At 59.8% G+C, this 12,396-nt stretch overlaps 1 protein-coding gene across 1 annotated transcript; it reads left to right on the plus strand.

The window, feature by feature from the left end:
- Positions 1-922: 922 nt before the first annotated feature.
- On the plus strand, positions 923-11,190 carry PIK3R2 (phosphoinositide-3-kinase regulatory subunit 2). Its single transcript, XM_045991869.1, has 15 exons — positions 923-1,247; positions 4,154-4,246; positions 4,628-4,678; positions 4,760-4,891; positions 4,981-5,191; positions 5,692-5,777; positions 5,924-6,032; positions 6,112-6,210; positions 6,367-6,547; positions 6,628-6,753; positions 7,743-7,885; positions 8,317-8,493; positions 9,330-9,401; positions 9,574-9,744; positions 10,032-11,190. The coding sequence occupies exons 1-15, from the start codon at positions 926-928 to the stop codon at positions 10,237-10,239; spliced, it is 2,181 nt and encodes a 726-aa protein (XP_045847825.1). The 5' UTR covers positions 923-925; the 3' UTR covers positions 10,240-11,190.
- The last annotated feature ends 1,206 nt before the right edge of the window (positions 11,191-12,396 follow it).

Consider the following 12,396-nt stretch of genomic DNA (forward strand, 5'->3'; position numbering starts at 1 on the left):
TGGCTACTTCCTCCTGTGCTTAAGTGGCCCAGCCCCTCCTCAGGCTCCCACAGTACCCTGAGAATTCCCCATCACACTCCACCCACTGTGGGTATAACCACCTGGCCATGTGGCTGCTGCGTCCTGCCTCCTGCAATCCATTCTGGGCCTTGAGGTTGGGTGGATCCCGGTCTTTGAGTCCTGGCTTCCTGGTGCACTGAGTGGTCCAACAAAGACCTCCAGCTCTGAGCCTCAGTTTCTCCATCTGTAATAAAGGGGCAAGGAAGAGCTGGTTTACTGAGCATGCATTATGCCTGGGGCAGGTTCCTCAAAGCTCTGCTCGCAGGGACCCCCAAGGTAGGACTGTTGTTACACCCATTTTACAGCTGGGGAAACAAGCCTGGAGAGGGGCTGGGACTGCCCTAGTGAGTCAGGGGATTGCGACCCCGTATTGGGGCCCATCACTGGGGCGGGGGTGGGAGGAACCCAACCTGGCTGATGCCACCATGCCCATCTCCCCCTAGGTCGGCGTCCTGGCCAAGCATGGTGACAGCCTGTGCCCTCGGCCCCCTCGTCTGGCGCAGCCGGAAGAGCCGCCAGCCTCGGGCGCCGATGGCCCCCCATGTGAGGGAGTGAGCAGCCTGGCATTGCCCTACGGATTGAGGGGGGACGCAGCGGCTGAGTGAGCTGAGACCACGCTGCCGACCCCCTCCCACCAGCTGACGAATGGTGGACCGAGCAATGAGTGACCCATGTCAGGGTCATGGAATAATGGTGGGTAGCAAGGCATGAGTGACCCCCGCGGTCACCTGTAACTTCTCAGTAGAAATAGTGGTCCCAGTGCCCCAGGCCGGCTCAGCGGACCCTCCCAGCCCTCGGCCCAGCTGATGGGGCCACTGGGGCCCCGAGCAGCAGCTTGACCGTCCAGACCCCACCCGGCCCAGCCATGGCCGGTGCCGAGGGCTTCCAGTACCGTGCACTGTACCCGTTCCGCCGGGAGCGGCCGGAGGACCTGGAGCTGCTGCCGGGCGACGTGCTGGTGGTGAGCCGGGCAGCCCTACAGGTGCTGGGCGTGGCGGAGGGCAACGAGCGCTGCCCACAGAGCGTGGGCTGGATGCCTGGCCTCAATGAGCGCACGCGGCAACGAGGCGACTTCCCCGGCACCTACGTCGAGTTCCTGGGTCCTGTAGCCCTGGCCCGGCCTGGCCCTCGACCACGTGGCCCCCGCCCACTGCCCGCCAGGCCCCGGGATGGGCCCCCTGAGCCAGGTGAGCAGCAGGCAGGGGCTCTGGCAGGGACGGGTCCCCTCAGACCCTCAGTTTCCTCTTCTTTCTAGTGAGGCAATGGCACGTCTTCCAGGGGAGGAGGAATAAGCTCATTTGGTCAGTTGACAAGTGTTGACTGTGCTGCTGTCAGGGCTGGGCTCAATTCATGGCACTGGGAACACAGTGGCGGGCACAGGCCTGGCCCCGCCCTTGCGGGGCTCCCTGTTCAAGAAGTGACAAGGATAAGGTTAGGTGATGAAAGATGCTGTGAGGAAGGAGCCTTACATGGGGAGAACTGAGGGTGAAGGGCTCCAGGCTGCGAGGTAGGAATGTAATGGCAGGTTCGGGGAACAGCCAGCAGTGGAGTGGGAAGGGAAGGGCAGTGGGGGCTGTGCCTCAGGGACTCCTTGGGATTGATTTTGATGACAGTGGGGAGCGTTCAGTAGGATTCAGAGGTTCAACTTAGCTTCATCCCTCAGTTTGCAGATAGGGTCCCTTGAGAAACGCCCTTTGTTACCTGGTTTCCAAAGTGAAGGGAGCCACAAGGCCAAAAAGGATGGACTGATCCCTCGAGGCCATGCAGCGTGAGGACCCCATATCCCTCCCCGAAGATCCTTGGCCATCTGCACTTCCAAGGGACGTGCTGGGAGGGAAGAATTGAGGGCACTCGGGGTATGCGGAAGTTTCTGTATGCCGGGCAGAGTGCATGGGTTCCAGCCAGGGAAACTGAGGCTCAGCTTATGGGGAGGAGGCCAAGTTCCCAGTGCCTGGTAGTCTGCACCAACCTTCACAACAACCCAGGGAGGCCCCGTGTACAGATGGGGAGACCGAGGTGCAAAGGGGTCAAACCACGCATTCGGGGTCCATCCCCCAGTGAAGGCCAAGGCCCTGGGAAGCACCATGGCCCTGACCTTGGCCTGCCTGGTTTTGTGCCAGAGGGACCCTGGTGCCCCAAGAGGGTCATGCCAGAGCCCCACAGCGTGGGGTCGGATGGGAGGCATGGAGGCGACGGGTTTGCAGCATCTGGTGCCTCCAGGGCTGGGGCCTATGTCCCGCCTCAGCCTGGAGGAGCAGGAGGCGGCCCCATCCGGGCTCCCAGCCAAAATCTGCCTCTCCCCCTGGTAACAGCCGCCTCCCTCCTCTGCCTGGCCTCCTTCCAGCCTCCACACACATGCCCACTCCGGGTGGCTGCCTGGCCCTGCCCTCCAAATCCTCCAGGGCTGTGTGACAGCCGCCGGGGCCAGCCCTCCCAGGGCCTCAGTTTCCTCATCTGGCAACTAGAAGGCTTGGTCCTTTGCACGCTCAGGCCCGGCCGCTTCAGATCCTAGGACCACCCAGCAACATGGTGTGGCTGCCTGTGTTTCCTCCACTCAACCCCACACCCAGAGCTGAGAGCAGAACGGTGTCACCTGGGTCCCCAGAGGGAGGTTGCTCCCTCTCTCAGCCTCAGTCCCGATCCACAAAATGGGCGTGACACATGTTCTGATGAGTCTTCCCTCCCTGCTTCGCAAACTCATCGCAGGCAGATTTTAGAACTGTGCCTTCCCCTCCGTCACCCACCTCCTCTCCCCTTGTTCTCTCGCTCCTTTTTTTTTTTTTTTTTTTCTCTTCAGCGTTTTGGACTTAGCTGGGCCTTTCTCCAGCTTGAGGCACCACCTGGCCCGTCACTCAGGGACGCCCCGCAGGCCTGGGCTTGCCCCTGCTCTATGCCAGGGCGTCCCTGCCGAGGGCCAAGCCGCATCAGACGGTGGCCGGGCAAGCAGAGCGCGCCTGCACACAAAGGGCCCGGTGGAGCGAGAAACACAGGGCCATGGAGGCCCCCGGCACCCGCTGGGAGGGCTTTCAGCATCATTAAAAGGGGGGAAATACTTTTTTTTTTTTAAGACAAGATGACCTAGAGAATGAAGGAAGGTCCTCAGAATGAGGTGTTCTGACCTGCAGAGGGATTTCGTTGTTTTATTCTTTTCAACCACTTTGTTGTTCACACTGAGGAGGGAGAGAGGACACCGTGAGCAAGTTTCTTACTTGAGGAGACTGAGGCACAGAGAGGGCGAGTACGGGGCCCCAGGTTGCACAGCAGAGCCCTGGCAGGCCCCTGAACCTGCTTTCCTGAACACCCACAAGCTCGATGGCTTCAAGCAATAGTTTACTTCCTCGATGTTCTGGAGGCCGGAAGCCCAAGATCCAGGTGTCGGCGGGGCCCTGCTCCCTCTGGAGGTTCTCGGAGTGCTTCCTCTGGCTTCTAGTACCTCCAGGTGTCCCTCGGCTTGCGGCCGCATCACCCCAATCTCTGCCTCTGTCCTCATGTGGCCTTCTCTTCTTATAAAGATACCAGTCATTGGATTGAGAGCCCAAAATCTAAGATCTTGCCTCAGAATTCTTACTTCATTATATCTGCATAGTAAGGTCTTAGTCACAGGAATCAGATTAAGATGTGGACATATCATTTTGAGGGACACTAATCAACCCACTATACCTAGTCTCTGAAGTTGTGTAAACTGATTTTTTTTTAAGATTTTATTTATTTATTCGACAGAGAGATCACAAGCAGGCAGAGAGGCAGGCAGAGAGAGAGGGGGAAGCAGGCTCCCTGCCGAGCAGAGAGCCCAATGTGGGACTCAATCCCAGGACCCTGAGATCATGACCTGAGCCAAAGGCAGAGGCCTAAACCACTGAGCCACCCGGGTGCCCTGTAAATTGATATTTTAACCCAGAAAATTGCTGACCACCAACTCAGCCCTCCCAGCCCCTCCAGCCAGGTTTTGGCTTCCCTAGGATGGTGGTACAGATGTCAGGCACTTGCTTAGACCAGACCCTACCTGGAGCTGCCCAAGCTGAGGTCCACCAGGCAAAGAAAGGGGCTGGGGTTCTTCCAGGGACCCCACCAACATGCTGTCCCCTTCTGCCAGGCCTCACTCTCCCCGACCTGCCAGAGCAATTTTCCCCACCTGATGTGGCTCCCCCGATCCTGGTGAAGCTGGTGGAGGCCATTGAGCGGACAGGTGAGCCTCAGCCCCCTTACAACCCCTGTATGCTGCTTGCTTACCTCTGGTGATGGGCAACTCATTCCTTTAGGGGGCTGCCAGACACTCTGCATGGAAAGAAGCTGAACTTGGATGCTCTGGGTCTCCATGTTGAGTTGGGGCAGTAGTGACTCCTAGGGTGTGGATGGGAATGTCACCAGGCCCTCCATTGCATGTACTGTGCCATCTGGCACCATCTTTCTCTCCTCCCTCCCCCCCCAACCCCCCCCCCCCCCCCGGCCAATTATCTCCGGGAGGTTGAATAGCCATCCCAGGCCCCACAAGGGGTCCAGGAACCATCTGCGAGCTGGGCTTGCCACCTGGGGTAGAGCTGATCCACCCCTTCCCCTTTCTCCCCAGGTTTAGACAGTGAATCCCCCTACAGGCCCGAGCTGCCTGCCCCGCGCACAGGTGAGGGGAAGCTTCGATGGTCAGGGGTGGGGGGACAGCTGGCCCCGACATCACGGCCGACATGCCCCCCTGCACCTGCAGACTGGTCCCTGAGCGATGTGGAGCAGTGGGACTCCGCAGCCCTGACAGACGGTGTCAAGAGCTTCCTGCTGGCACTGCCCGCGCCCCTCGTGACTCCCGAGGCCGCGGCCGAGGCGCGCCGGGCCCTTCGGGGTGAGCCTGGCGGGAAGCCCGGTTGGGGAGGGGGCCCCGGCAGACAGGAGCCGACTCTGGCTCACCCTGCTCCGGTCGTCTGTCCGCAGAGGCCGCGGGGCCAGTGGGGCCGGCGCTGGAGCCCCCGACACTGCCACTGCACCGCGCGCTCACACTGCGGTTCCTGCTCCAGCACCTGGGCCGGGTGGCCCGACGCGCCCCCGCTCCGGGCCCGGCTGTGCGAGCCCTGGGCGCCACCTTCGGGCCGCTGCTGCTGCGTGCGCCGCCTCCCTCGCCGCCGCCAGGGGGCGCGCCCGACGGGTGAGCTGCCAGGGGGGTGGGGCCTCGGCCCGATTAGCAAGGGGTGGGGCTTAAGTGGAGGAAGGGCCGAGAGCTCTGCCTGGCAGGAGTCCCGACCGAGTTAAAGGAGTGTGAACAGGGCCCTGGGGGGAAAGAGGCCAGAGCTGTTCTGATAGCAGGCCAGGAAGGATAGCGAGGCTGGGACCTGGGCCCCAGGAAGACCCCAGCAGGCCTGAGAGGGAGTGATGGGACCCAGCCCAGAGGGAAGGCACATGGGTGGTACGTGTCCCATCGCTTCTGCTCCCCGCCACCCGAGGTGCTGGACTCCTGTGCGTTTGTTGTAGGAACGTTTATTGAGTGCTTGCTGCATATACATAAACAGGAGTTGGCCTCCCACACCTGCCTGTCATCTGCCCTTCTTCCCTACACCTGCTTTCCCGTCCAGCCGCCCCAGGCGCGCAGACACGGTGCAGGACCAGGCGCGCGTCAGGCCCTACCCACTGCACTCCCCTTCCCCCCAGGACTGAGTCCAGCCCTGACTTCCCGGTGCTGCTGGTGGAGAAGTTGCTTCAGGAACATTTGGAGGAGCAGGAGGTTGCACCCCCAGGTGACCCCTGTTCCCATATTATCTCTTATTGTTGGGAGTCTCGAATGCTGACTCGGGGTCTTGGGGATACCCACAAGGTCTGTTGGAGTAGGAGCTGGCCACAGTATACAGTCGGTACTCAGTGTGCATTTTTTCCTGTCCCTCAGCGCTGCCTCCAAAACCCCCCAAGGCAAAGCCTGCCCCTTCAGGCCTGGCCAATGGGGGAAGCCCACCCTCCCTGCAGGACGCGGAGTGGTACTGGGGTGACATCTCCAGGTAGGGTTTGGGGATGGGCCACGTGGCGGGAAGGGCAGGGTCTCTGGGCGTGCGCCCCCAATCCTGGGTGTCGCCACAGGGAGGAAGTGAATGAGAAGCTCCGGGACACACCTGATGGCACCTTTCTGGTCCGAGATGCATCTAGCAAGATCCAAGGGGAGTACACGCTGACCCTCAGGTGGGGGCCTGTCCCTTCAGGGGTGACTGGGTGTGAAAACTGCAAGGGAGGCTACCAGGTCACGAGGACTGGGGGTGGCGTGGGGAGCAGGACATGTACAGTTATCAGGATGGCCGGGGGTCCCCCTGGCTGCTGACGCCCCCTCCTTGCCCCCAGGAAAGGCGGGAACAACAAGCTGATCAAAGTCTTCCACCGCGACGGGCACTACGGCTTCTCGGAGCCGCTCACCTTCTGCTCCGTTGTGGACCTCATCACCCACTACCGCCATGAGTCGCTGGCCCAGTACAATGCCAAGCTGGACACCCGGCTCCTCTACCCCGTGTCCAAGTACCAGCAGGTCTGTGGCCAGGGAGGGCGGCTTCAGCCTCGGGCCTAAGTGTCCCCGGCAGCTTCTCTGATGATGCTGGCTCTCCCCAGGACCAGATCGTCAAGGAGGACAGTGTGGAGGCGGTGGGTGCCCAGCTCAAAGTCTACCACCAGCAGTATCAGGACAAGAGCCGCGAGTATGACCAGCTCTATGAGGAGTACACCCGCACCTCCCAGGTACCACAGGCACCAAGGGGCAGTGGCGAGGCCCTGGGGACAGACATCTGCTTCCAGGTCACAAAACAGCCACGTAGTGCCCAGGACTCCCCTACAAACAGAAATCAACATTTTCAAAAAAATACAAAAGAACTGATCAGAAGGCACCAGCCAACGCCCTGGGGAACAGCCAAGTCAGGACCTTGGAGTGTCTGCTTGAGCCTCTGTGTCTCCCTGGGCCTCACTTTCCCCATCTGGAACTGTAAACTGGGGCCACAGGTCTATTTCTCCTGGCCCTTCAACCTGGATGTTATTCAAAGTGCTAGCTAGTGACCTGATGCGAGTTGACAGAGACAGAGAGTCAGGAGGTCATGGGAAAGGGCAGGGTCTTTTAAAACAGGGAAGGGGGAGGACGGTTTTGTCATACGAGGACTTTGTTAACAAATTACTTTCAAAAGCTGGGATGTAGCTTATTCAGACCAGACATCACATCTCAGGCAGAGAATATTTCTGTCTCCCCTGTTATCCCCTAGAAATTTCTTTTTTGTGCCCATTTTATGTGATGGATCACCTGAGGCTCTGAGTGGACAAGACGCCTGTCCAAGATTGGTTATGAACATCAGGATCTTGGAAGTGACTTAGGGTCCCTGAGTCTGTTTCCCCATGAATAGTTCTGACTTTGTAGGAGGCTGTTGGCAGGTTCTACAAGATGATGTATAGGAAGTACTCGGCAAAGCATCTACCCTGAGGGGGAGCCCCGTGAACTGTATGTTGCAACTAGATCTGTCTGTAATTCTTAGCAGTGCTAAGGAGGAGTGGGTTTGGGGAGTGGGGTTCTGAAGGCTGAATAGGAGTTTGTTGAGTACAGTAGGGGCGAAAGGAGTGAGGCACCTGATAGAGGGAACAGCATGAGCAAAGTCTCCATATCAGAGTTGGGATCTGCCTTTGCCCCTCATGAGGGGCTTGTCAGGAGTCTCAGCAGAAACTGAGATTCGCCCCCGTTCCCACAGGAGCTGCAGATGAAGCGCACAGCTATAGAGGCTTTCAATGAGACCATCAAGATCTTTGAAGAGCAGGGCCAGACGCAAGAGAAGTGTAGCAAGGAGTATCTGGAGCGCTTCCGACGTGAGGGCAATGAGAAGGAGATGCAGAGGTGAGTTGCCTCCTCTGCCCTACCCTGCCCCACCTGATCTGGCATGGGCAAGTGGGGAAAGAAAGGAAACAGTGGGCAGCCCGAGTTCCAGGAAGAGGGGCGTCATTTAAAAATGGACTTTGGTGTGCCTGGGTGCCTCAGTGGGTTATGCCTCTGCCTTCGACTCGGGTCATGATCTCAGGGTTCTGGGATCGAGCCCCACATCGGGCTCTCTGCTCAGCGGGGAGCCTGCTTCCCCCTCTCTCTCTGCCTGCTACTCTGCCGACTTGTGATGTCTCTCTATCAAATATATAAATAAAATCTTAAAAGTAAATAAAAATGGGCTTTGAAGGATGAATAGGAGTTCACTAGCAAGCAATCAGAGAAATCGGCATGTGCCAAGGCTTGGAGGCTAGGAGCCTTCTAAGGCCTCAGAGCTGCTCCTCTGCCAGGATCCTGCTGAACTCAGAGCGCCTCAAGTCTCGCATCGCCGAGATCCACGAGAGCCGCACAAAGCTGGAGCAGGAGCTGCGGGCGCAGGCCTCAGACAATCGGGAGATCGACAAGCGCATGAACAGCCTCAAGCCAGACCTCATGCAGCTGCGCAAGATCCGAGACCAGTACCTTGTGTGAGTGCCCGGCCCTGTGCTCACCGGCAGGCCCCTTGGTTCGGGGACATCTGGTGAGGTGATCTCTGCCGCTGTCACACTTGCGTTTTCTCCACCGAGTGGTCCCACCTTGCCCCTGAGACCCCTCCGCTGTCCAGGAGCCCCCTCCCTCTCTATCAGGTCCTTCCTGGCCCCCTCAGCAGGGCTCCCTGTGGGTGGGTCTCAGCCTCCCAGGTGTCTGTGCCATGGGAGCACTGCTCCCCTGGGGCTGGGTCACTGGGAGCCTCCCACAGGATGGACTCCGTGAATGCTAACTGGATGCCCTTGCATGTGCTGGGGCCGCAGCAGCCCCAGTCTGGGCTCAAGTCCTGCCTCGGCCCGCTGGGAACCTCCCTGCCTTAGGTGCTCCCATGTACCTGCCGTGTACCAGGCACTGTGCTGAGCACCCCGTGCACGTGAGCTCACTCTGTCTTCTCAAAGTTCTTTGCAAAGTTGCCCCTTAATAGCTGAGGGAAACTGAGGTACAGAACAGACAGCTGCCCTGTGTGAAGTCACACTGCCATTCAACCCTCAGGTGAGACTGGTGGTGATAAGACCTTGCTGGAATGGTGCATTCTGGGGGTTCAGTAAGAGTGAGCAGACACATAATAGTACGTAGTAAGTCAAGCTTTCCTCGACCAAGCCAAGGCTGACCCCTTGTGGCAACTGGCGTCATTGCACCGAGAACCGGCCCTCGGAGGTTCCCCACCCCGCCCCCCTGCCTCCAGCCAGGCCCACTGGGGGCTAGTCAGCCTGTGCAATGGCTGATGTTCCCCTACCAGCAGTGTGGAACAAGCCCACCTTTCCTCTTCCTCCAGGTGGCTCACTCAGAAAGGCGCCCGGCAGAAGAAAATCAACGAGTGGTTGGGGATCAAAAATGAGACTGAGGAGTAAGTGAACCCCTATCTGCTGGGGGCCAGGGAAGGCTTCCCAGAGGAGGGACTGTTTTCAGGGGGTTTTGCAGAACGAGTAGGAGTTCGCCATGGAGCGCTGTCCAGGCGGCAGGGGAGCCTCAGAGGCTTGAGGATGGGTGACCAGGTACCCTCCCTGCTTCCTCCACAGCCAGTATGCGCTGATGGAGGATGAGGACGACCTGCCCCACCATGAGGAACGCACGTGGTATGTGGGCAAGATCAACCGGACACAGGCCGAGGAAATGCTGAGCGGCAAGCGGGACGGCACCTTCCTCATCCGCGAGAGCAGCCAGCGTGGCTGCTACGCCTGCTCCGTGGTGTGAGTGCCTGGTGGGGGCTCCGGGAGTGAGCTGAGGGGTGGAGGGATCTGCCCTCTGGGAAGACCTGCCTGGAAGGAGTCCTGCCCCCCATGGCTGCCACAGGCAGAAGGGATTGTTGGGGGGCAAGGGAGGAAGCTAGGGCCACGTTTGGGCAGGAGGTGGTGGCATCTGGGCCGGGTTAGGGTCCTGGGCGGAGGTCACCGGAAAGAAACGGCAGGAACTCAGGGGAACCTTGCAGGAGCGCCCCCCACCCCCTGACCGCCGGCCCCTCCGCCCATGCCTGCAGGGTGGACGGCGACACCAAGCACTGCGTCATCTACCGCACGGCCACAGGCTTCGGCTTCGCGGAGCCCTACAACCTGTACGGGTCGCTGAAGGAGCTGGTGCTGCACTACCAGCACGCCTCACTCGTGCAGCACAACGACGCGCTCACGGTCACGCTCGCCCACCCGGTGCGCGCCCCCGGCCCTGGACCCCCGCCCCCTGCCCGCTGAGCGCTGGGCGCAGGACAGCGCAGAGCGGATATACCCCAGGGCCTGGAGGCTGGGGTGGCAAACCCCCCCACCACCACCACCACCGAGGGCTCCATCATTCGGGTTTTCTGTCTGCCTCTCTCCTTTGGGAGTCTCTTCCTGTCTCTTTCTCTCCATTACTGTCTTTCTGAGCCTCTCTCTCAGTCTCTCCCTGTCTCTTTCCCTCCCCATCCATCTGTCCTTTTCTCTGTCCCTCCATGTCTCTGGGTTGGGACTCCTGCCTCCCCTGCCCCATATGCCCCTCTCCTGTAGACACTGCCCTCAGGCCACCCTGAACCCTGTGCCCTGCCCTCCCGAGGCCCCCCCTCCCCAAGGTCCCCGAAGACCCACCTGGCTGCACCTGCCATGTTTACAGAGGCCCCTGGGCTGTGCGGCCCCAGCCTGGTGCCCCAATTTTTAAGCCATAGACCTGGGGTCACGGCAGGAAGGAACTTTACTTGGCCACGTCCAAGAACCACCTTGGCCGGGACATTCTGGGCCGGGCGGGACCCGCCCCACAGACCCCAACTTCCTCTCCAAACCCTGAAGTGAAACCACCACTTGGTCGTCCCCACATAGGGGCCACTGCCAAGAAGTACCCCCCCCAAAAAAGAAAAGAATTAAAAATAAACAGACGAGCCGGCCCCACCCGGCAGCAGGCCTCCCAGAAGCAGAGGTGGCCCGGCCGCACCGCTGCCCACGGCACTTCTACCCCGTGCAGAGTCAAGGCTTCTCCTCGATCATCTGGGTTCTGATTTTATTTCTTCTTGACTGTAAAGCCCTTTTTTCTCTCCTCTTTTGGGACGAGAGCCCTGGTTTTCTACACTGCCCGCGGACCCCCACCCCCCCCTCCTGCCTGCCCAGCTAGGCTGGCGGGCCAGTTTTGTATGGTACGTTGATACTGATACGGATATAAAACACAGAACATGTGGACGCTTCTGTTGGTGGGGGGGGGGGTGCTTCTCTATGGCCGCGGTGTGCTGGGGACCCCGGCATTCCCAGGGTCACACGCACATCTGGCCCCTGGGTTTATAATTCCAGGGAGCCAAGGAAGGCTGACGACCCTCCCCAAGCACCACCCAGTTTAGCTGCCGGTGACCAGAGAAGGTGGGAGACTTGCCCAACCAAGGTCACACAGCAAAGAGGTTCAAACCCTGAGCTCTGCTCTACAGTACGGCCTGCTCAGGGCACCCCAGACATCAGCCCAGCTTCTCACCAGTACCTGGGCTGCCCCCTACCCTGGCCCCAGCCCCCCAGGCTTGAGTCACAGCACTCAGACACCACCAGCCAGGCCCTTCGGAAAGTCCCCTCCCCTCTGACATGCAGCTTCATCATGGTCGGGTGGAGGCAAGAGCACGACACCTTCCCGAGCACCCGGAGAGGTCCCCCAACGTCCTTAATGCCTTCAGTGCCACCCCTCCCTGCCGACTCTCTTCTGACCTCCCCCCATACCAGTCCCTGACGTGCAGGCCACCAGGTCCCAGGAGGACATTGACTTGGGGCCTCATGGCTTCTTTGACCTGGAACATTCGTCATCCACCCCTGCCCAGAGTCCCTGTGTCTTGACCCTTACGTTCTTAGAAGACTAAACCTTCTGCCCCCTCCTCTCCCCATACGGCACCTGTCAGGGCCCAGCATGCCCACAACAGCCGGAGGTGAACGAACAAAGCTGCCCTCTAATCTTTTCTCCTCCGCTGGAATCTCAGAATGGCCCCCTCACCCCCGGACTCAGAGACCGCAGGCATTTCCCAAGTGCTGTCCCTGCTGTGTGCCCAAGTCAGGAACTGCCCCATGAGGAACCCCAGCCCAGATGCTATCTCCCCTGCGGTCTTCACCCACTCCAAGGAGGGCACAGGGTAAAGGTCACTTTCTAGATCCCATGACCCCAGCCGGTGGAGCTTGGAGACAGAAGATAACAGCCCACGTGGCCTCACATGGCCTCTACAGGTGTCTGTCCCCCACCACCGGCCTGGGCATGTCACCTCGGGGAAAGTCACCCCCCACCTCTGATCCTCAAACTCCTCTTATCAAATACGGTCAATATCTGCTTCCCCCACCCCCCCAAGGGGAAGTCGCTCGAGGATCAAGGATCGGACAATCCAATGAGTGAGGTTACCTTTGAAGCCATTCGTCAGGGCC

This window comes from Meles meles, chromosome 20 (assembly GCF_922984935.1).
Source record: "Meles meles chromosome 20, mMelMel3.1 paternal haplotype, whole genome shotgun sequence".
NCBI lineage: Eukaryota > Metazoa > Chordata > Mammalia > Carnivora > Mustelidae > Meles > Meles meles.

What these genes read in the sequence shown, in the direction of transcription:
- PIK3R2 (XM_045991869.1), top strand. Translation starts at nt 926, where the DNA reads ATGGCCGGTGCCGAGGGCTTCCAGTACCGTGCACTGTACCCGTTCCGC. An exon ending in GCTGCCTGCCCCGCGCACAG is followed by an intron (nt 4,679 to 4,759) that starts GTGAGGGGAAGC and finishes CTGCACCTGCAG; the next exon opens with ACTGGTCCCTGAGCGATGTG. An exon ending in AGTACACCCGCACCTCCCAG is followed by an intron (nt 6,754 to 7,742) that starts GTACCACAGGCA and finishes CCGTTCCCACAG; the next exon opens with GAGCTGCAGATGAAGCGCAC.